The sequence below is a fragment of the Tasmannia lanceolata genome, unplaced genomic scaffold, assembly GCF_043159265.1.
Source record: "Tasmannia lanceolata isolate RefF3 unplaced genomic scaffold, GAP_Taslan_0.1 ptg000023l, whole genome shotgun sequence".
Lineage (NCBI taxonomy): Eukaryota > Viridiplantae > Streptophyta > Magnoliopsida > Canellales > Winteraceae > Tasmannia > Tasmannia lanceolata.
Window position 1 is genome coordinate 22821435 of NW_027518700.1, and position 23444 is coordinate 22844878.

The 23444-nt window shown below is 38.3% G+C and overlaps 1 protein-coding gene across 3 annotated transcripts; it reads right to left on the reverse strand.

Moving 5' to 3' along the window:
* Positions 1 to 4749: 4749 nt before the first annotated feature.
* On the reverse strand, positions 4750 to 16529 carry LOC143855692 (coronatine-insensitive protein 1-like). Of its 3 annotated transcripts, none has more exons than XM_077365764.1 (4): positions 16267 to 16529; positions 15014 to 15523; positions 5825 to 6305; positions 4750 to 5725 (listed from the first exon to the last, which is right to left on the reverse strand). In XM_077365764.1, the coding sequence occupies exons 2-4, from the start codon at positions 15496 to 15498 to the stop codon at positions 4907 to 4909; spliced, it is 1785 nt and encodes a 594-aa protein (XP_077221879.1). In that variant the 5' UTR covers positions 15499 to 15523; positions 16267 to 16529; the 3' UTR covers positions 4750 to 4906. The 3 variants fall into 3 exon arrangements, with proteins under 3 accessions (XP_077221879.1, XP_077221878.1, XP_077221876.1); XM_077365763.1 differs by having other exon boundaries at positions 16243 to 16529; XM_077365761.1 differs by having other exon boundaries at positions 15635 to 16529.
* Positions 16530 to 23444: the final 6915 nt, after the last annotated feature.

Here is a 23444-nt window from a genome sequence, read left to right on the forward strand (position 1 = left end):
GAAGTCGCACTCATGAAACTTAGCCTTGTATGTCTCTCTTTGTTGATTAGGTATATGGCACTTAGGGAGCCCTAAAATAAACTTAGACTTCTCTAGGAATCACACTCCTTATAGTAGGTTCAAGTTCATAGTAAATTTCCTCAAGAAATATAATGTTTAGTATCCAGAGGAATTACGGACGTCCGGGATATTGGCGGACGTCCGTCTGCACCTTAGAAAATAAACGGAGGAAAATGCGGTCTTCCGGAAAACTGGCAGATGTCCGTCTAAACCTTGTGATTTCAAATGAAATAACTGAGAAAAATGCGGTCGTCCGGGAATCTGGCGGATGTCCGTATGCACCCTGAAAGGGTGGATAAAAATAACCGAGAAAATGGCGGTCATCCGGGATCTAGCGGACGTCCGTGGACAGACTTTGGAGCGCGTCTTGATTTCAAACGGCTATATTTTGTGGTCGTCCGAGACTTCGTCCGCGACGCATTCAAAAGCAAAAAAATTAGGGTTTCTTGGTGACTCTCTATTTAAACACCTTTTGGAAAACCCTAAATATAACTCTTGCATTGAAACCCTAGCTACCATCTTCCAAAGTCATAACTCTCACCTACTCTAATCTGCTTATTGAATGTGAGATTCTTCCTCACTGATTTCTCTAGTGTGCCATTACATTTAATCTTCCAAGAGAGATCTTTTTAAGGTTGTTCTTATTGAGTGAAAAGTAAGAGTGATTATTGTGCTTCTACATTTGTATTTGCCTATTGAAAAGGCTTGAGAGCTTTTATTTCTTTCATCTACCATTATAAGAGAAGGGTTGTTACCCTTGGTGAGTTTAAAGACTCAGATTTGTAAGGAGCCTCGAAGTCGGGAGTTGTGTGGTCTTCGAATAGTGGACAACCTTGAGTGCGACCTCAAGAAGAGTGGAGTAGGTCTCTTTTGTAGACTGAACCACTATAAACCTCGGCGTTCTTGTGGTGTGCATTCTACTCTCTTTCTTACTACCTCTTTGCAACCACATTGGTAATATTCTAACCTCCTTGCACTACAAATACTTCTCTAGATAATTGATTTGTGAATCATAAAGAAAAGAATTTCAAAACAAGGGTTTCTAAACCACAATTTTCTTATAAACCTAATTCACCCCCCCCCCCCCCCCCCCCGCCTCTCAGGTTGCCTAGGTAATTTTCAAAAATGTCCACATATATTAGTGTGAATGATTTATAGTATACTCGTACTCCTAGTGGCCCTTTTCTTACTAGTTTTAGTGTATTTTCTTTTATGCAATCTGTACACACACCAGAATCAGAAAAAATCAAGTGGTTCAAGAACTGCCTCCCTTACAAGTCGTTCCATCTTATCTTTTAATATGTGGCCCAACCATTTATGCCATAAAAGCGATGAGTTCTTGTCCATTCGACTTTATTTATTGCCAACATTTCCAATTTTATCATTCATATGTAGAGAAAGTAAATTTTGAGCATGGGAGGAATCTAATTTAATCTTATATAGATTCTCCATCAAACCACCAAATCCAACCATATGGGATTCACGGAATAGAGTAAATTGTCCATTACTAAATTTAAATTCAAAACCATAGGAATCAAGTCTTGTAACAGAAATTAAATTCCTAGCAATACTCGGAACATAAAGAGTATCTACTAAATCTAAGCAGAAGCCCGTATCCAAAATGAGACGAAATGTCCTTACGGCTTCCGCATCAATCTCTATTTCGTTCCCTACTTTAATGGTTCTCTGTCCTTTGCTCAGTTTCCGACTTTGCACGTAACCCTGCATAGAGTTTGTAATATGAACAGATGCCCCAATATCAACCCACCCAAGTATCTTTAGGTGCGTCAATCAAATTGGATTCAAAATGCATGAAAACTATGCTTTATACTTAGCACATTCAATTTTTATATGTCCTCTTTTTGGCAAAAATGGCATTTGATACCCAATTTCCCCTGAGGGGTAGTGCTATCGCTATCTGCAGATTTTCCTTTCTTGCCTTTGCTTCCTCTCTTCTTGCCTTTCTTCTTGAAATTGGTCTTTGTCGGACCTAGTGCGATGTAGTGAGCACTATCTGGCCTTTTTGCTTTCAACCTTTCCTCTTCTTGGACACACATGGCAATTAATTCGCCCATGGTCCACTTCTATTTCTACGTATTATAGTTAATTTTAAAAGGTCCAAATCGTATAGGAAGAGAGGTCATTATGAAGTGGACAAGAAAACCTTCAGAAATTTCTATTTCCATCTTTTTAAGCTGAGAGGCCATATCGCTCATTTTCATTATGCGCTCACGTACACCGTTCTATCCTTTTTTTTATGAGAAAGCTGGGGTTAGGCCTTATCGCTCATTTTCATTATGTGCTCACGTACACCGCTCTGTCCTTCATACCTTAGGGTCAACATCCGCATCATAATAGGTATCATCGAGGATTGCTGCTAAGTATTCCTTGGCAGTCAATTCCTTTCCATCTTTAGTATCAGGAATTGCACCCCTAATGGACGTAATTATGGTACTTTTCATTATCATAAGACTCATGCGATTCAATTGCTCCCACTTGGCATGAAGTGCCTTAGCCTCGGCTGTACTTGTAGCCAAGTCCTTAGGTGGTTCATCGATCAAAAGCGCACAATCAAGTTCCATGCAACTAAGGGAAAGTATACAAGTGTTCCTTCCACTTCCCATAGTTTGTTCCAGTCAAGTGTTCAATACATGAGGAATATCCAGCAATAACTCCAGGTGAAATAGCTGTCATCAGAATATTGTTATCAATTTGCTTACCAAATACAACACCTTGATCCACAATTGAGTTTAATTAGCATTTAATCTAACCACTTCCAATCTTGTTAGATTTTCCAGTATAACTAGCAATTTCATTAATGTATACTTCAAGACACCTTTCATATCATCGTGGGGTCTTGTGGTGGTACGGAAGGCACGGACTCCGCGCCCTTCACTGACTTGTGCCCAACTACCACTTCACTTCTGACTGTTAAGGGCAAGGGAAAGAAAGCCTCCTTGGCAGATGTCACTGTAGCCTTTGAGAGAGGCTTGCCGTTAGGTTACTACTCATGTTGGCCTCTGTTCTCACTATCACACCACTTGGTGGTGTGGTGGTATGAGGCTGCAGATGGTCCAGAAGAAGCTGTGGCACTTTCGGATTTGATAGAAGAAGCTCCTGTCGCAATTTTATCAGAAGGAACTGCACATTCACAATGGCAAGAGCAAGACATTGCCACAACACATAGTGGGCTCTCAACATAAGACAAGCCAAAATCGAACAACTTAGCACTAGGGATTCTATCACCGTTGGGCAGAAAAGAATCCGATGCTCGGTCATTCAATTTCAACTTTCTCACTCCGCCCAATCAAACGAGACAATGATTTTCCATTGGGCAAATCACTTCCATGTTCAAGTCGGTACCATTCAATTGTAATCTTATAATTAAACATTCCATATTATAAAGAGACAGATTACAACATGATAATCAACACAGAACATTCACACTTGGTCACATAAGAGAAGAAACCGCACAAACCATAACAATTTCAAACAATATTTGGAAGGAGAAGATCACATAACAACATAAAGAAGAAGATCTTCCATTGGGCCGGTCTTCCTCCACATGCACTTTAAAGATCGCTTTCCTTTGATCGTATTTGCTTACATTAGGGTTTTTAGATTGTGCCACAAATACATGTAGGGGCCTCTTTGGAAACTTTGTTTCATGAATCCAAAGGCCCTCTTGGAACATTCTTTTCATATGTAAACCCCAATGAAAAAAATTAAGTGTAAAACATACATATGAGAGCAAACAATTACTTAAAAAAGGAATTAAATCATGCATTACATCATATTCGGGGTTAAAATTATTTAGAAGTGATCAGTCCAGGACTGAACATGCATCCCTATGCACAAACACCCAAGGGATTTCAAAAATTGATATATGGGAGGGGCCCACTTAGCCCTAAAACAATTTTCCAAAAAAAAAAAAAAAAAAAACAGAAGAGCAAGGACTGCTTATATTTTTACAGAGGATAGAGGGGGTGGAGAGAAGCCCGAAACCAGTCCGAATTGGCTGGAAAACCGCCAGAAAGGGTCGAACTGGCCAGTGGGAAATCCAGCCAGTTCGGCTACTGTCCAGCTAATTCACCCCGTTCTATGCATCCTCCTTTTGAGGATAAAATCACACCCCTTCTGTGTTACCCCTTTTGAAGATAAAATCACCCCTCTTCTGCGCGAGATGCGCTCGTCATCATGGTCGCCCTCAAATTAGCAAGTCTAAACATAGCAATCCATATTTTCAAAAGGATTTTATAAAGTTTAGAAATTTCAAACTTTAGCAATTTCCAACAGTTTTCAGAAGCTGAAACTGAATTGTGATTTTCTTAGAAGAGTAGTAAAACCATTAACCACTTTGCACGCTTACTCTGTTGCATAACAATGCCCGAAAACATAGGCAAGTGAATAATTGGAGATGATACTTTGGCGCAGATGCCTTGTATTCTACAAGTGATTTATCACCCAGGCAGAACTGTGGACCGATTCAATTAGTGAAAAAAAAGCTGCAGAACCAATCAAGAGATGCCTCTGGATCTCTACTTGGTCAAGAGAGAACAACGATAATGTACCATCAGCAACGGATTTTGCAAGTCTCCTTTTCGGCTGGAGAAAATTTGAATTTTCCGGAGAGCCTGGCCGGTTTGTTTCCGCATAAAACAAAGATGGAAAGTCGAACCGACAGCATCATGGCCTCAGTAAAATACTTTCAAATTACAGAACACAGTTATTACAAGATCAAAGACTCAGATCATTAATGATACACAAGATCGATGGACACAGTACCTTTCAAAGGATGTAGCCATTGCAAAGAGGAAGAAAAACAGAGGATATACAATCAAGAGATTCAGACAGATGTTGGGTACAAAGGAACAACTGTTTGAGGGTAATCCGTCCTTTGGCCAGCAAGGGAATAGTATGCGAGTATTTGAGCCGGTTGCTCGATGCCTTCACCTTCAACAGGCCTTCCAAACTCATCTAATATTACAACATTTCTCGGTGGAATGAATTCGATGTTCCAGAATGGCCTAATCATGGTAGAAAGATCACTCCCCATGGAAGAAGCTTTGTATCCCTGCACCCATATATACCTCAAAGCAGTCAATTGAGTCACAGCCACAGCCAATGCGTGCTCACTAAAGCAACAACCCCTCATTTCAAGTTTCTGAAGACTCGGGCAACCTCTGGAGAACTCTAAAAGACCCATATCTGATTCTCCAACGTAACCCAACAGCATCCACCTGATGTTCACACTGTACTTACCAATATAACCAAGACCAATATCTGTCAACCCTCCAGGTCGCAGATATAGAGCAAACCTCCTAAGCTTCTGGCAGCCCATCAACAGAGCACGAACTCCATTGTCGAGTGGTAACTCTGTTATCCTTTCTTCTTTGTCCAGTAAAACTAACCGAAAATCACAGAGGTTTTTGCTGAAAGTGCCAATAGATTCTAGAGCTGCATTCGTGATATCTGATACGTAGACAGCCAAGTATTCTAGTTCAAGACAGCCTTGGGCTATGGCAGATAGCCCTCTCTGCGAAACCACACCTTGTTCATCTTCCATACCAAGTTCATCCTCCCCACGTTCAATTCTTAGCCGCCTCAGTTTTTTACAGTTCTGAGCAGCAATTTCTAACCCACTATCTCCAATCACATTCCTCACCTGCAGAAATTCATGAAAGACAAAATAACATTTCAGACTAGTTTATAAGATTAAGAGAAAATAATGAGGGATACCACAATGAACTACAGAACATGCTACCTCTAGAACTTCTAAATTGGGGCAGCGTTGAATCAACTGGCAATGATCCTCAGTGTCAAGAAAAGAATATTGCAGATCCAACCTTTCGAGTAAAGAAGCACAAGGAAATATTATAGGCATCTCGTTCTTCCCCATGTAGCTGAGCCCCAAGCGAGATAACTTCGGAGGAAATGACACTATTGAGTACTTATCAATTTCTCCCACTTGATCATTGAACGAACCTCCAAAGAACTCTTCTAATGTCAAAGCTGCACGGAAGAAACCAACTAGCTCCAAGAGTTCACAATCACTGATTTTTAAAGAAGTTAAAGAATGGCAGTTCTTGGCAATCAGTTCAAGATCTCGGAAATTAATGTCTTTGAGCTCTGTCATATAGAAATTCAATGTCTCGAGAATGGTATTGTTCATGGCAAGTTCGTGAAGCCAATCACCATCTCTCTCCTCAATGGAGCTCTCTTCCAAAAATAAGGTCTTCAGACGTCTGTAGAAGCATGAAACAGAAAAAAAAAATACTTTTAACTTTCTGTAATTTACTTTGGCATGTTACAATCTGGTGTACAATACACAAAATAAATAACAACAAAATCTTAATAGAACATATTGGATGCATTCTATAATTATAACCATATTAATGACTAAGGAAGAAAGCCAATATCCCCTAATGGATATTCTAAAATCAAATATCTTAGAAGCATTCTGTTTTTTATTAAAAAACTCTTAATTATTGATATTAGTATGTTATAAAAGCTCAAATTTTAAATCTAGACCTCAACAGGGCCCAGGCCAGAAGTCCAGCAAGTACTCGGTTATTGAGTTTAGAAAGCTTATGATTCACTCTGGTTTCTGAATGTTTCTATTTCTTGATTGAATTTTTTGAGTAGCCATATATGTAATCAAGTACTCACCAAAGCAATATTTCAAAATGCAGATACGAGTTACAAGATTGTAACATCTGTTGACCCTTACAATTTTAAAGCCGTTGTACTAGCATATTTTATACTTTTTTTCCCACAACATGCATTCACCATTTTTGAGAGAGATTATTTGGATTCATATCAAAGGTGTACAGTGGAAGGACGAGATTTCCCTACAGAAGCAAACTATGAAACCAGAAAAATCAAAAAGAATTTTTTTAAAGGTATAAAATTAAAAAAATTAAAAATGGAATAACTGATAGAGAACCGTTTAATAATAACTAAAACAGTACGGTCAATGCCTTCTTTAGTCAGGGTGTTCGCTTCGTCATTTGCCGCTCTCAACTAATGATGTCGCTTCGTCATTTGCCGCTCTCAACTAATGGTGTAAGAAAGAATTAATAAATTTGCATAGACCCACGATCTCAAGGATGACTGAAAATAGCTGTAATGGGCCTTCTGGTGGAACGTTTGCCCATCACATTCAATCATGAACAAGCTGTCAAAACATTGAAAGTTCGCAACCCAGTTAATAATGCTCACTTCACCTTCATTCTCTTCCATCAGTCCACAAGGCATACAAAAACATTTGAGAATTTCACCTGCCTTATTTCTAAAGATACGGCCAATCCTAGGCGGTCCAGGATTACCAGTAGAACTTATATCAAAATTAAGTTTGATTACGTCTACTGAGGTGCCATAAGTCTAGCTTCAACTTCACAGTTATAACGGATTTTTTATCATTCAAAAAAAGGAAGAGAAAAAGAACAAAATATGTTACTGTCATAAGGGCTGTAGTAACATTTTCATTTTGGAACCTTACAGAGATTTTTTTTTTAAAAGTATATGGTTTTTAGAAAACTGGATATAGAAGGAGACAAGCACCAAAACACAAAATACAGAAGTGTTGTCTAATCTATGCTAGAAATGACACCTTTACAAATATTAAACAATCGCCAATATACCTATGAATTTGTTGAGATTGGATATATGGCAGCTCTTAGGCATACCCTAAAATTATTATGAGATATAAACCGTAAAGATTTCCTTTCATCGCCGCGATACTAGCTGTAACTTTTGCAACGGCCGCCAGACCGTCTTTCAAATACCAAATAACAGAAAGCATTAGCTTAAGAGGGTTCATATAAAGGCAAGAAGAAAATATTACTGCTGAATTTGCTAAAAGTTAATGTTAGATATGCTGTCTAGAGCATCTGAGAAAAGTATGACCTAAGGTAACTAGCAGAGCATGGAATGAGAATTTGGATCAGTACTCTCATTAACTACCCAAAATAGATTCACAAGCTACAAAATGCCCCTCAATTACTTCACCATGCAACTAAAATATAATCTCATGTGGTGAACATTCGGGGATGCATAAGAAATTATCTTTGAAGAGGAAAACATCTTGGGAAAAGAATTCATCTCAGTGCTTTTGACAGCACTCTTCGCAACACGGATTGAAGAATTCATCCATCTTGTACAAGTCCTTTATCTCTATATCTTTTTCCTGAAAAGATACAAGTTGATCTTGCTGAAACTAGTCCCCATATGAAGCACCATGCTTAAAAGAGAACAGCACCAGCTAAGCGCGCCAATGCCTTTATTTGGCTGCCCCGACTTTTTTTCTAATAGCGAAGGCATTTCTTTTAAAAACTGCAACCCAGCAAAACACAGCTCGATCCATATGATCATCCCAAAGAATGAAAAGCAATGCAGCTAAAAAGAGGTAAAAACTACTACAGTACCTACAAGAAATCATGGATATCAGGCATGGAATCTCTAACTATTGATTATCACTAGTAACTCCATTTGCTAGCCTGTCTGCCTCCACATTTCTTTCATAGACAGTGTCTTTCACATTAAAGGCTGTTTTCCATACTTCACCGGCTCTAACATGGATTTGGGGTTGTACACTAAAAATATGAATTTTTTAGGAGACCACTGAACCATTAAACATAACCACTATTATCACAACCATTCTTGGAATTGGAAAATTACAGTTGATTGTATCTTGTCCATAACACTAACATACCAATTATTATTCTTTGAATCAATAATAACGAAACAATATATGGGAACATACCTCCCTAATCATCCCCATCACAGTTCATCCACTTACCTATGAATTACTTCATGTTTGTTAGCGCTCAAGTCGTAGAAATCCAAACTCAGCCACCTTGAACCTAAAATGAAATCTATATAGAGTGGAACACCACTCATAGAAGGTAATCTGTCTACAAATTCACCTGGTGTAATGCATAAATAATCCCTAATCACATGCTCTAGTTCTTATCCACGACAAGGAAGAGCTCCTTGAAAACAAAATTAAAGCAATCAACTATACTCGGGTTCCTTCTCAACATGAGTTTTATTGAGAGATCATGTCCCACCACTTTCGAACATTTGGTCACATCTTCCTACAAAAGGGCAAGTTCACTTACAAATTGTCTTTTGATGAATGTAAGTGCTCCATCTACTTTTATGAGCGTAATCCATATCCCACTACCAAAGTTGCCCCACTAGAATATGCAAACCACATCGCAAAGCACCTTCTCTTTGTAATCTTTCAAAATAAAAGGGTGGCCCAGTGCACGAGGCCCCCGCCATTGCGGTGTCTGGGGAGGGCTAGATGTACGCAGCCTTACCCCTGCTTTGCAGAGCGGCTGTTTCCGTGACTTGAACCTGTGACCACCAGCTCACAATGAAAGATCTTTGTAATCTTTCACAATAAAGAAAGAAATTAGAAGGCTACCCATGCGTCTTAACCATGATTAAGCTATGCAAATTTTTAAAGATTTTTTTTAAAGATAACAGTTCTATTAATCTGGAAATACAAGATTACATCACCAGGGCAGGTTCTACAGGGCATTTGATGGAAGTCTAATCTTGTATGCACTGATTTTCCTTCTCTTTTTTGAGTCGCTCTCCAAAAGAGATTAGGTGCTCTCTCTTTTCTGATATGTGATATGCCAAAGTAAGTGTGTGTGTGTGTGTGTGTGTGTGTGTGTGTGTGTGTGGTGTGTTGTGTGTGTATATATATATATATATATATATATATATATATATATATATATGAGAAAAGGGTTAGCAGCTAAGATAGCTACTAACGAGTGCATTAAACAAGGTCGGGCCCACATGTTTTGGGTGAACCTAAGTATTCATCTCAAAGGCCCCATCATTGATGGCTTGTGTACCGAAAATCAGCTCCATTGGATCATCTTAGGGTGTCCATTTGTAGGTGGGGAAATGGACAGATACTGTTTGTCCACAAATCTGATCGTTTTTTAACCCCACAAATGGAAGGGTTGGGATGATCCAATGGAGCTGATTTTTGGTACACAGCCCATCCATGATGGGGCGTTTGAGATGAATGTTTAGGATCACCCAAAACATGTGGGCCCGACCTTATTTTATGCACTCGTTAGCAGCTATCTTAACTGCTAACGCTAGCAGCAACCCTCTCTCTCTCTCTCTCTCTCTCTCTCTCTCTCTCTCTCTCTCTCTCTCTCGATATATATATATATATATATATATATATATATATATATATTTATATAGAGAAAACGGTTCCTACACACATGTGTAGATAAGTTATCTACACACTAGCTTAAAATACAGTGGGGGCCACATTATTTGGGTGATCCAAACCATTCTTTTTTAAGGCCCTCACATAGATAGGGTGTCCACAAAAAATCAGATCCATAGGATCATCCTAACCATTCGAACTGTGGAGGCAAAAAATGGACTAATTTGTGAAGGTTTAAAGACATCCATTTTACCTCCACAAATCGTAGGGTTGGGATGATCATATGGATCTTATTTTTTGTAGACACCCTATCTATGTGAGGGCCTTTAAAATGGATGGCTTGGATCACCCAAACAATGTGGGCCCCCACTGTATTTTAAGCTAGTGTGTAGAGAACTCTCTACACATATGTGTAGGAACCGTTTTCTCATTTATATATATATTTATATATATATATTTGGGAAAAGTGTTTCTAGTCGGCCGACTAGATAACGTTATCTAGTCTGCCGGCCAGATAGTGGGCCCACATTGTTTGGATGATCCAAAGCATTCATTTGATAGGTCCTGACATAGATAGGGCGTGTCCAAAAAATCAACTCGATAGGAACATCCAAACCCTTCGATTTGTGGAGGTGAAAAATGGACAGATTTGTGAAGGTTTATAGCCGTCCAGTTTAACCTCCACAAATCGAAGGATTAGGATGATCCTAAGGAGATGAGTTTTTGGGCACACCCTATCTACCCAGGGCCCATCAAATGAATGGTTTACATCACCCAAACAGCGTGGGCCCACTTTCAGGATGATCTCATTTATTATTGATCGAAAGATTTCCTCTTGTTGGAGAATTAGGAAAGGAAACTACTTCAATGACCACCCTAATCCCTTCATACAGTATTGACATGACTCATGTCAGATCCAAAGCTCCACAAAAACACAAGATTTCTCGAATGGAAGAAGAGATAAGAAAGGATAGAGAAGAAACAAAAGAGGTCACCATGAAAGTAGAAGCTCTGAAATTACCTCTAAACATAATATGGTGTTTATGACAAGTGCATTAAGAATACCCCAGATAAATTGGCTCCCACCCCCTCCAAATTATGATCCTTAAGCCTACAAAATAAGAGCATGAGTCTAAAAACTAACGTAAAACAATGCCTACAGTGTTATGCAAGTGCGTTTGTGGAGTACCCATGTCCCTCACCCACTCCATAATCAAATTCACCTAATCTAAATATCCTTTATAAATTGAATAGAGAGTAGAGAACTAGATGACAAAATGCACACCAACGAGCGTATGCGACATTGTTCTCTCTTTGCAGCAAGATGAGTGCAACCCACAGTGGTGGGCTTCGATTTGGTAGACAATATATTCAATACATCAATCTGTTATGTTGCAACAATGAGGATGCCAAACTTAATACACAGTGTACTAGAACACAATAAACATGCCTTGTTCATTGTCTGGCTCGTTCGAAAGCATTGAATGGTCTTCCTCAACATTCACAGACATTAAACACCATCAATTATAATTCCCACTTCTTCCTTGATGATTTCTAAAAATATCAATGAATAACTATATGCATTGTTAACAGGTCTTTAGGTCTTTATTGTAATGCCCAAGGGCATACTTGTCTTTGTACTTCACTCTTTATTATTTATATTATATGAGTGAGGGGGGGAACCCTAACTCAATCTTTTCTCTCACTCTTTACTTTCTTTCTTTTCTCTACCTCTCTCAACATGGTATCAGAGCTCTAGGGCATAGATGCCTAGGGCCATTTTTTCTTTTCTTTTCTTTTCTTTCCTTCTTTTTTCCCTAACCCTAACCTTAACATCCACGTCCATCTTCTCCATCCCTAACCCTAACCATAACCCCTCCATTCTTTGCTACAGTACCCGCTACAGTAAATCGCTACATACTGCTACAGTGAATGGCTACAATACTGCTACAGTACATCGCTACAGTACCCTCTTTTCCCCACTCTTCCTTGCCCTAATCTGATCCCTCATAATATCTTCTTCTTCTTTTGGGTCATAGCTATGCCCTAGATTTTCTTGTTCGGCTTGATCACTATCTTCATGGTGTTGTTCTGGATTTGTACTTACATCATTGCGATGTTTGTGGCTCGGAGTCGTCTCGACTTTGTCTTTATGTCATGAGGCTATCTCATGCCTCCCTTATGCATATGTTGTCCTCACGAAGCCGCGGTCTATTAGCTTGCTTATAGTCTTCATCCTTGTCTCTACTTGCTCGTTGTTGGTCCTCTTCAGTCTTCTTCCCAGTCTTTTATGGAAGATACCCCTCATATTGAGGACCCTAGTATTCGTACTCCAGCTATGGCTACTAGTTCCCAGCCGCGTCAGGCTGCGTCGTCGTCTTTCTCTTCAGTGGATGCGTCATTCCCACCGATTACCACTTCCCGTCTTGATGGATCCAACTATTTGACTTGGAAGATTGCTATGGAGACATATCTGAATGCCCGACGAAAGATTTCTATTATTCGTCGTGATCCCCCTCCTGAGACTGACCCTACCTTTGATGATTGAGATGTAGATGATGCCCTTGTTCGTACACTTCTATGGCAGAGTATGACCCCTGCCATTGCTAGCACCATGATGGATCTCCCTACTGCCAAAAAGGTATGGGAGCACACTGCGGCATTATATTCTGGTGAGGGGAATGTCGCCCGTCTCTGCGACACTTATTCGCACTGGATGGGTCACAGGCGCGGTGATTCTACAATCCATGATTACTACAGACAGTTTGTCTCTTATTGCCAGCAGCTGGATGCTCTTATGCCTCTCACCACTGATCTTACCACGGCAGCCAGACAGCGGGATCAGCTCCGTGTTGTTTATTTCCTTGAGGGCCTTGGACCAGAGTTCACTCATCTTCGACAGCACATCCTTGGGTCTGGTACTGTACCCACTCTTCAGGAGGTATTTTTACGAGCTCAGCAGTGTGCACTTGGCATTACTGTTCCTACTCCCGTGGATGTCTCGACTACTGCTGCTTATGGAGCCGCTGACCGCCCTTCCCGAGGAGGAGGCATTTTTGGTCGCGGTTGTGGTCACGATACTAGCCGAGGCAGACATGGCGGCGGCCGAGAGGGTGGCCGTGGAGGTCGAGCTCGGCCCTATTGTACTCATTGTAGGCGTGAGGGTCACTATCATGAGACATGCTTTGATCTCCATCCTGAGCTGCGACACTCCATATCCTCGTCAGGGCCGTACTGCACATCTTGCCCTTCCAGATTCGCTTGCTCCTATTGACAGCCCCTCACAGACACCACTGACTACTCCGACCAATCAGATGGTCGTCTCTCATGCCGACTATGATGAGCTACAGCGTTTCAGGTCTGCCAGCCGCCCTCCTCCTGCTGGTAGCGATACAGGTGGCATTCAGAGGCTCAAATCCTTCCTTCAGACAGAGTTCTCTACTAAGGATTTGGGTCGTCTTCGGTATTTTCTGGGCATTGAGGTTGCCTATTCGACTAGGGGTATCTACCTCTCACAGAGGAAGTATGTTCTGGATCTTCTTGATGAGACAGGTTGTTTGGGAGTCAAGCCTGCCTCAACTCCTATGGACCAGAATATGAAATTACTCCCTGAGGAGGGAGTCCTGTTAGAAGGTCCAGGGCGATACAGACGGTTAGTTGGTAAGCTCATTTATCTTACTGTTACACGTCCAGATATTACCTTTGCAGTTGGCGCTGTTAGCCAGCATATGAGCTCACCTCGCACTTCACACTGGGCTGCTGTACTTCAGATATTGAGATATCTGAAGAGTTCGCCAGGAGGCATGGGCACCAGAGAATTGAAGGATACAGTGATGCAGACTGGGCAGGATCTCCGGCTGATAGGCGGTCTACTACAGGAAATTGCACCTTTATTGGAGGTAATCTTGTTTCATGGAGAAGTAAGAAACAAGATGTCGTGTCTAAATCCAGTGCCGAGGCAGAATATAGAGTTATGTCTCATACGAGTGGGGAACTCATGTGGCTAAGTTCCTTACTTTCAGATATTGGATTTCCTCCTTCTTCTTCTCCAGCTCAGTTATACTGTGACAACAAATCCGCCATTTACATTGCCACGAATCCAGTCTTCTATGAGAGGACCAAACATATTGAAGTGGATTGTCATTTCATTAGAGATTTGATTCAGCGAGGCTACATATGTCCCATGTTTACCAGATCTACAGATCAATTAGCAGACATGTTCACGAAGCCTCTAAGTAGAGCTAAGTTAGTTGATAATTGTAAGAAGCTAGGAATGTTAGATATCTACATTCCAGCTTGAGGGGGAGTGTTAACAGGTCTTTAGGTCTTTATTGTAATGCCCAAGGGCATACTTGTCTTTGTACTTCACTCTTTATTATTTATATTACATGAGTGAGGGGGAGAACCCTAACTCAATCTTTTCTCTCACTCTTTACTTTCTCTGTTTTCTCTACCTCTCTCAACATACATAATCCCCTCTTACACTAGTATCTATGACTGATGGAGTAAACATCAAGACCCCAAGAAGACAGATGGTGAGAATTTACAAGTGAGGTGAAAAACTAAAATCAAATGGATATAATTAGGAAGATGTCCTGTAAGTTACCATACAAATTTCTCCAATTTAAGAGTGATATCTACAATTTTCTAAAAAAAATAAGCCAAAAAAATTTGTAACTAGCCATGGTCTAGCTTGAATCAAAATTCTGTGAAAGAAATTTCTTTGTTAATTGAAAAGAAGACTACCTGCAAGAACTTGTTACCTTTAAAAGCCCACTAGTAGAAAACCCAGAACATTTCTCCAATTTAAGTTCTTCGAGAATGGCAGCACGCGCTTGAACCAGAACCTCCAAATCCGAATCTGTCACAATCATACGGCGGAAATGGAACAATTTCAGACAGTTAAACGCCTCCGAAATCTCATTGATCCAAAGCTTTACATACCCTCCCCAATCCTCTGGTATGAGATTAAACATAGCAGCTCGAGGTTTCCCCTTAAGTTTCAAGGACTCGAGATTGGGAAACCTTTTCCTCAGACGAGCAGGACTTGTAGAGTAACAAAGAGCAATTGTGACATGCTTTCGGGTCAAAGAATCAATATTGTACCATTTGCGGCACACTAGGGAAATAGCATCTCGATCACGAGGATCATCAATGTATCTTATGACACATTCGAGCGCCAAATCTGACATGCCAAAGCTCATCGCCCTGTTCAAACTCCGATCCCCCATTGATACAAGCTCGTAAAATATCCTCCTTCAAAAGGACAAATTTGAAACCCGACTCTAACAAATTTAGTACAGATGGCGAAAGATTAAATAGCAACACCTATATCAAATCGATCTAAAAGAAAGAATAGTGCTTAACTAGAAAACTTCACTCGCACTGAATCCAACCACCACAAACTGTGTATGCAAATTACTAGAATGCTGTAAATCTTCTGATGTAATCCCTAATCCCGGAAGGTATTACAGCGTAACCCAAAATCAATAAGCGCTTAGATCCTTAGTAGAACATTAAGAGATCAAGCCAAGAGAAATTCATACAAAGCCTTTGTGAAAAATCCCAAAAGATGAGAGATTTTATTTCCAATCTTCAAAGCAAAGAAACAATGAAAAACTTCCCACTTGAAAACCTTTAAACAATAGAGTCCGGACAATTCGAACACAAGAACCTTATCATCAAAAAACTGCAAAGAAATTCTTCAAGATGTAGAAATTCAAATTCGAAAACCAGAATCCAAACGAAATCAGCGCAAGTACAGAACCTCTGAAATACTCCTAAGCAAAACACCATAAATTTCCAAAGTATACGTTGAATATATCCAGAAAACCTAGAGTATCCAACAAGAAAATAGATCAACGAGCTGAACCGCCAACAATCCAATCCAAGAACCCTAAATTCAGGGCCTTTTCAATATGAATACCGGTCGAATCCGTAAAAGATGAAAACAGAGAAACAGAAAAAATTCTCACTTGAAAATAAAAGAAAAGAAAAACCTCAGACGCAACGAGCGCCAATCAGATCCACCAAGAAAGGCAATCTTGGGAATCTAAACCTGCATGGCTTTTTTCTAATCCCATGCTCCATTGATAAGGTCTGATCCTTCATCGGCACTTTTCTCCTCACGATATCGAAATAGAAAAAGAGTAGAGATTGGATCGTAGAACGTCTATCAACGGATAGGGTAACAGTTCACGGAAATTCATCAGACATAAACATAGAGATCTCTGCTCGGGCTCCTGTTTTGAAGAGAAGAGAGAAAGAGAGAGGGAGAGAGAGGGTGGGGTTTTGGATTCTTGTCCATGTCAGCTCCACTCACATGCCACTTGAAATATTTTAATTTATTTTATTTTTATTTGGGTTTTAACTGTGGGTAAAGTTACCTACCCAAAAAAAAAAAAAAAAACACTGTGGGTAAAGTGACAGCTGTATAGCAGTAGAGAAAGTTCACGCATCAGTTTCTTTCTCTCATTAATTACGACAGCCGGGCCCAAAGTTTACGAGGTTGTCAGTTTTTTGTGGTCCCCACACCTCACTAAATACGGCTTTCTAAAGTGGAAGCTTCTTGCACCATGTTAAATTCTGTTCTTAGAGACCCTGTCCTTCGAGAGCACCCCCAAAGAAAGCGGCTTTCTAGAAATCTCAACTCGTAAAAGGGGGCAAATTTAGGGCAGTGATATCCCCCCCCCCCCCGCCTCCCCTCTAACAGTTTTGGTTAACTTTTATGAAGGGGTGGAGAAGCAACCGTTAAAAGTCAACGATTTCTGTTAGGAGCAGAGAGAATATCCACCCGGGGGGCGGGGGAAGAATATCACTACCCTCATTTTGCTACGCTTTAAAAAGCGAAAGATTCGGTAGTATCATCGAGTATTGAGTCCGTATTTAGCATTAGATTAGGCATCCATGCATTTTATGGTAGATTTCACCTCATTATGAGAGTTTTGAAGTTGATTCGCGACCCTGAAGGTCTCTAGGGGGTTCCTTTGGCCTCCGGAAGATGTAAAATTAAGTTTCCAAGCAAGTGAAAAAATCTGGTACTTTTAGAATTTTCAGGGTTTCCCTCATTTTTGCCAATTTTGCACTACAGGGGTATTTTGGTCATTCCTGATGTGTCCCGTTTGAACCCCAAGCTGTGTCCGAAAGATCTTGAACGATTACATGAATTTTGAAAAAGCTGCTACTTTTACAAAATCATGGGGCTTCCACATTTTCATCATCTTATGAATGTTTCAATTATTTCTCATATATCCAAAACCATCTCTAGGGTACGGCTGATGGATTATGAGTAATTTCGGAAGATTTGGGAAACCTGCTAAATTTAGATCTCTCAAGATTTTCTCTTAGCCTTAAACTTCGGGGGTATTTTAGACATTTCCAATATATCATATTTGGTCCCTAAGTTGTGTCTAAGAAATCTTGAATCCGTTCATAAATTTTCAAAAATCTGCTATTTTTAGAATTTCTTAAGGTTTTTCCTAGTCTCGCCAAATTCTAGCACATCGGGGTAATTTGGTCTTTTCCTGTGTAATTCTTTTGATCCCCAAAATATGTCTGAGAGATTATGAATGATTTCCTTAATTTTGGAAAACCTGCTAAATTTAGAATTTCCCAAGGATTTTGCTTAATTTGGAAATTCTAAGTGTTGAGGGCATTTTGGGTATTTTCAGGGAATACCAAATGATCTTGTTTAATATTGCTCACCGAAATGACCCAATTTTGAAAGTTTCTAATTTTGAAGTTTGACTACAAAAAATTTTCATTTTTAATTTTTTCCTTTAGGAGTGAACCAATCTGAGGGTATTTTGGTCACATTTGGATGTCTAACAGTCAAATATGGGCATTTTGGTCCGAAAAGTTATTTTCCAAAAAAGATGGTCCAATAATGTGTGAGGGATGCACCATAAATGTCAAATGAGTTGGGTCCATATATAGAATGTTGAATTTAGAAAGATTTTATTGACTTTTTACGGGAAAACCCGAAACCCGTGTAAAATTGTGACATCATATTTGTTAAAAGAAAAATAAAAAGAATAAAAAAAAAAGGAAAAGATAAATGATTGCTTAAAAAGGTTTTCTTCCAAAGAAGCAATGTGGAATGAGAATAGCATGTCTTGATTGACAAGAAATTAATATTGGAATCAAATCCAATTTGGAAACAAGAAAGAAAGAAAGCAAGAGGGGAAAATTGGAAACAAGCCAAAAAAAGAGCTCTCACATTGGAAACTACTATTTCTCTCTTAACCCTAGCTTTTTGTATAAAAATCAAAGCAAACAATCTTAGGAAGGATAAAAAAAATCCAAATTCGTCCTTTTTCTCTCTCCTCCCAAGAAAAAAAAAGAGAAAAAAAACCTCCTCTCTCTTGAAGTGTGTTCATCTCTCTCAAGTGTTCTTCACAAAAGGAATTCTTGAATTCCTTCTTTTTCTCCAAGGCATCACACGATCAAGGATTATTGGAGTGTTCTTTGGATCTTTTTTAGCGTATAAAAGGGTTGGACAAAGCGTATATCTTGGATCACCAACCCTAGAGACAAGGCTCGCGATCAACGGTAAGGATTCATCATCTTTGTGAAGTAGAAAAATCATGCTAGGGTTTTAATTTTGATGGATCAAATCAACGAGTTTTTCTTTGAAATTCCAGTATCTTATAATATAGATTATGAGTTTTTAAAATCCAAAATTTGATCCAAAAATTAATTTTCCTCCATTTAAAAATGCATTTAAAAATGGTTTTCTTTTGTTTTTATTCAATATGGATTTAAATTAGATTATCAAAGCAAGTGTTTGAAAACATGGTTCTTTTTAAAAAAAAACTGATATTTTCTGGATTTTATATAAAATACAAAACAACTGGAAACTTAATTTCCAACCGCGGTTCGGCCGTTTTATTTTTCATTCTATTTCAAAGAATAACCCTGAAAAGAGTTATTTCTTGATGAATGGAGCCAAAAGTATATCAAATCATGTCCACATTTAGTGAAAGTTTGTTTCCAGTAGTTTTACAAGGTTTTTAGATCACCCAAAAAATTTCATATTTTTTGGATTTTATTTAATCGGATTATTAATTATTTTAAATTTCGGCCATTTTTAATAAATACCAAATGGTTTTAAAAATTGATGAAACTTTCCAGAATTAAAGCTTAATAATAAATGGAAGTTTTCATTGAAAAATAGTTTTAAAAAAATATAGTTTTCACTGTTTTCTAATCACTTCCCCGTTTTAAGTGCCATAATTCTTTTTCTTATTAAATTAACAAATTTTTAAAATTTCTCTTTACAAACCAGTAACTTAGGTTACTGGAATGTTAGAGAAATAATTTCAATTTATTTTGCAAAGATTTGATAAGGTTTTACAATTTATTTTAATAAACGGGTTTTAACGCTTACGAAACAAATTGATCTCTCATATTTAAACACCAATTTTATGGATGAGATTTAATTTTTAAGTTTTGAAATTTTGATAAAAAAATTTATAATCTATTATATAGCTACTGGAATTTTTAATTTGATTTTAGGATATCATTAGGTTTGCTTTTTAAGTAATTCGTTGGTTTCATCCAATTTTTCTCTGAATTTCAATTGGCATCAAATCATAATAAAAACCCATGAAAGTCGTACATTAGTCTAAGCTCATGATTTTCTTTATACTGTAAGAGTTTGAGTTGATTTGAAATTGATATGCTATAGGTTGCTGTGTTAATATATAATCTGATTTGAATTTTGAAAAATCGGAAATTGATATCAAATCTTAATGATAATTAATGAAACATTTTCAGTGAGCTCTAATCATCTATATATGTATTCTGTGAAAGTTTGGAGTAATTTAAAATTGATATGTGTAGACACCCACATTTTGCTCCGCTTTAATCAACAAAGAAGTTAGTGTTTCGCTATCCGTTTTTCATTGTTTCCATTCCTGTGTCCGCCTCTTATATCTTCCCAATCTTTTCAATCATTTCTGCCGTGTTTCACATTTTTCCGTCAAGTGTCGAGAAGGGTAATTCAGAGGAATCCAAACCAGAGAGAATTCGGACCCATCTGCAGGGCCCGCGTTGAGCATTTCTTATTAGAATGAGATCTCGCATTGTGTCTTGCAGTGATATTAACAAAGAATATGGGTTTTGAACTTATCTGGATCCAATGAATAAGATCAATTTCCGTGGTGGGCGTAGTGTATTTCTGCCAATCTGGTATGGACCCATTATTGTGAAAAATTAAAATTTAAAGTTGTGGCTCGTCAAATTGAACAATTTAGATCATCCAATGGGAGTGACTTAGGGGGCCCGCATTATGAGTGATCCAAGCCCATCACTCGATAGTCAGTTATTTGAACGGCTCGGATCAGCCCATTGAAATGATTTAGGAGGACACAACCTGTTTATCTTTATGGCCCATTAAATTGGAGGGTTCGGATAGTCCCCTGTTACCTAATTCCCTCTCTCACATAGAAAGTAGGGCGTGTTTTAGTTGGCTTCTCCTTCATCCTAATTTCGGCAGCTTCTATTTTTCTTAAAAATAAAAAATTTGGCAGCCATATTCCTATAAGAAGGATATTCAGATACATGGGAAAGAGATCAAGCTATTTTAAGTTAATTGCCATTCGTGGGTCCCAAGTAGACCAACTCGAAATTCTTTTTGTTTTATTTTCGAAATTCTCTAAATATAGGTGGTCTATTTTTATGTGAATGGCTGCATGGGGATTTAGTCTTGCTAACTATGGACTCTCGGCAATTCTCAGTGGGCAGCTTTCTAATCTGGGGAGATAGGTAAGGAAAGAAAGGTTGAGAAGTAGAAAGAGGCTGATTAGGGATTCTAAAAAAGATAGATAGTTAGGAAGGACGAGGTGTATAAGAAAAGGAGGGGAGAGCAACCTCTCGGGAATTTTCCTCGGAAGGAGATCTGTAAAAAAAAGAAAAGAAAGGGGAGGTGGTGGCTCTGTTTTCTGCTGCTGAAGAACAACCTCTCCATCTATATGACACTCCTCTTTGCTCTCTCTAATCTCTCCCCTCTCATCTCACATAGCCATCTTTCTCGCTCTCTCTCTCTCTCGTTTTCTCGCTCAACCATAGATTGTCTCACCTCCTCTGTTGGAGTAGCAGGTTCTTCATCTCAAAAGAAACAAAACCCCACAGCCCATATCCATAGCAGTAGCTTTTATATTTTGCTAAAAAGACAGAGGATCGGTTTTTTTTGGTTTTTTTTCACTCTGTCAGCCCTTTCGACGATCCCTCTCTCGATCTCTCTCTCGATCTCTCTCTGTTTTTCACAACTCTCTCTCGATCCCTTCGAAATATCCCCACAAAGCCCAAGCTCTACTTTCACGAAAAAACAGAGTATCGGTTTCGTTGTTTCAAAAAAATAATAATAAGCAGAAAAACAGAGTTTCGTTTTCTAAAAAAAAAAAAACTTTCATTCCCTTATTCTCCCTCTGTCTCGAACCTTCTCTGTGTCTCACTCTCACCATCTCTCTATCTCTCCATATCTCTGTCGATCTCTCTGTGTCTTTCTCTCCCTCGGACTCTCTCTGTGTTTTTCTCTCCCTCGGATTCTCTCCATCCCACTCTCACTCTCTCTATTTCTCTCATCTCTGTTGTTTCTCTCATCTCTGTTTCTCTCATCTCTGTTGTTTCTAACTATCTCTGTCTATCTATCTCACACTCTCTACTACTCTCACTCTCTCTCTCTCTCTCTCTCTCAACCTCTCACTCTCTATCACTCTCGGCCTCAACCTCTCGGCTTCTCAACCTCTCAACCTCTCGATCACCCTCACTCTCTCTTTGCTGATCTTCTCACTCTCATTATATTTCGGTTCTCACTCTCACTCTCTCCCTATCATTAACTCACTCTCTCTCTCTCTCAACAATGAGAAAAATAAAAGAAAAAAACAAAGAAAAAAAGAAAGAAAGCGGACATCGGATCGAGCGTCGGCGAGATTTTTCGGATTCTTCGGCTCTTAGATTCGGCGAAGATCTTGATCAAAGGTAGGTGTATTATTCTCAGATTTGTCCAGAATTATTTGGTATTTTATATATATTTTTGCATGATTTTTAGCATTTAATTGTATTTAATTCCAAATTATATGTGTGTGCTAAAAATCATGTTTTACATGAGTGATTCAAATCCGATTCGTCTCAAAATTTAATATGTTGATCTATTTAAATAGACTAAAATAACCATCGGATCGGATCGGACATTGAATCAAAGAATTTTGAAAATTTGAGTGAAGAGTGGAATTTTATTTAAAATAATGGCTGAGAAATTACGAAATTCGAAAAAATAGCCATCTCAGGATGATCTATTTTTTAGAATTTTAAAATTTTCTTGTGTTTATCACATCAGAACAAGGTTAGAGGACATTTCCCGGAGTCTTAATTTTCTGGAAAATCGTGTTTTAAAAATAGAAAACTCTTCAAAAACATCTTTTTGACGAAGAAAAATAAAATATATACTACAAAAATTCCAAAATTAATGAAATTTTGTGAGAAAATAATATGGTACTGATACATTTTACCATGAAGTTTTAAAGATTTTTGGATTTTTTTTGGTATATTATTTGATGCTTTCTTTGAAAATTATCATATTTTTGGAGATTTTTTACTGACATTAGATCACAGATAAAATTATCAAAATTTTTACAGTAGTCTTATATTCCATATGTCTTGTTGCTGTAAAATTTTCAATTGATTTGGATCTTGTTTCATATGGGATGTAGTGTTAATTCATAATCTGGTCTGAAAATTGAAAAATCCGAAATTAATAGTAAATAGTTTCTAAAATTTATGAAAATCTCACATCATCCTAGTTTTACTTATATTTTACTACTGTAGAAATTTCAATGAATTTAAATTTCTATTTCTAGTAGTTTCTGTGTTATTTTTACAATCTGGTCTTATTATTGTTAAATCGAAATTAAATATGAGCTTAATGTAAAAATCTGCAAAACTCTTTCAATAAGCTACATCCCATCACATCTTGTTTCTGCAGAAATTTCAATTCTTTTCGAATTCGTTTGCAACAAGTTCACTTGTAAAATAACTCATATGGTTTAAAATTGCTAAAATCCATTAAAAAATTGAAATTAATTGAAAATCATCTTAAAGTTTCTAAAGAACCTTAAATCTCTGTCACATATTAAATTCCTTAATCCATTGAAACAGAAATCTTAGGATCTTTAGA

Excerpts from the sequence above, each read along its gene's own strand:
- LOC143855692 (XM_077365764.1), bottom strand. The coding sequence starts at position 15,498 with ATGGGGGATCGGAGTTTGAACAGGGCGATGAGCTTTGGCATGTCAGAT. Across the intron at positions 6,306-15,013 it reads AAGGTAACAAGTTCTTGCAG|ACGTCTGAAGACCTTATTTT; the intron begins GTAGTCTTCTTT and ends ATGCTTCTACAG. Across the intron at positions 5,726-5,824 it reads CCAATTTAGAAGTTCTAGAG|GTGAGGAATGTGATTGGAGA; the intron begins GTAGCATGTTCT and ends GAATTTCTGCAG.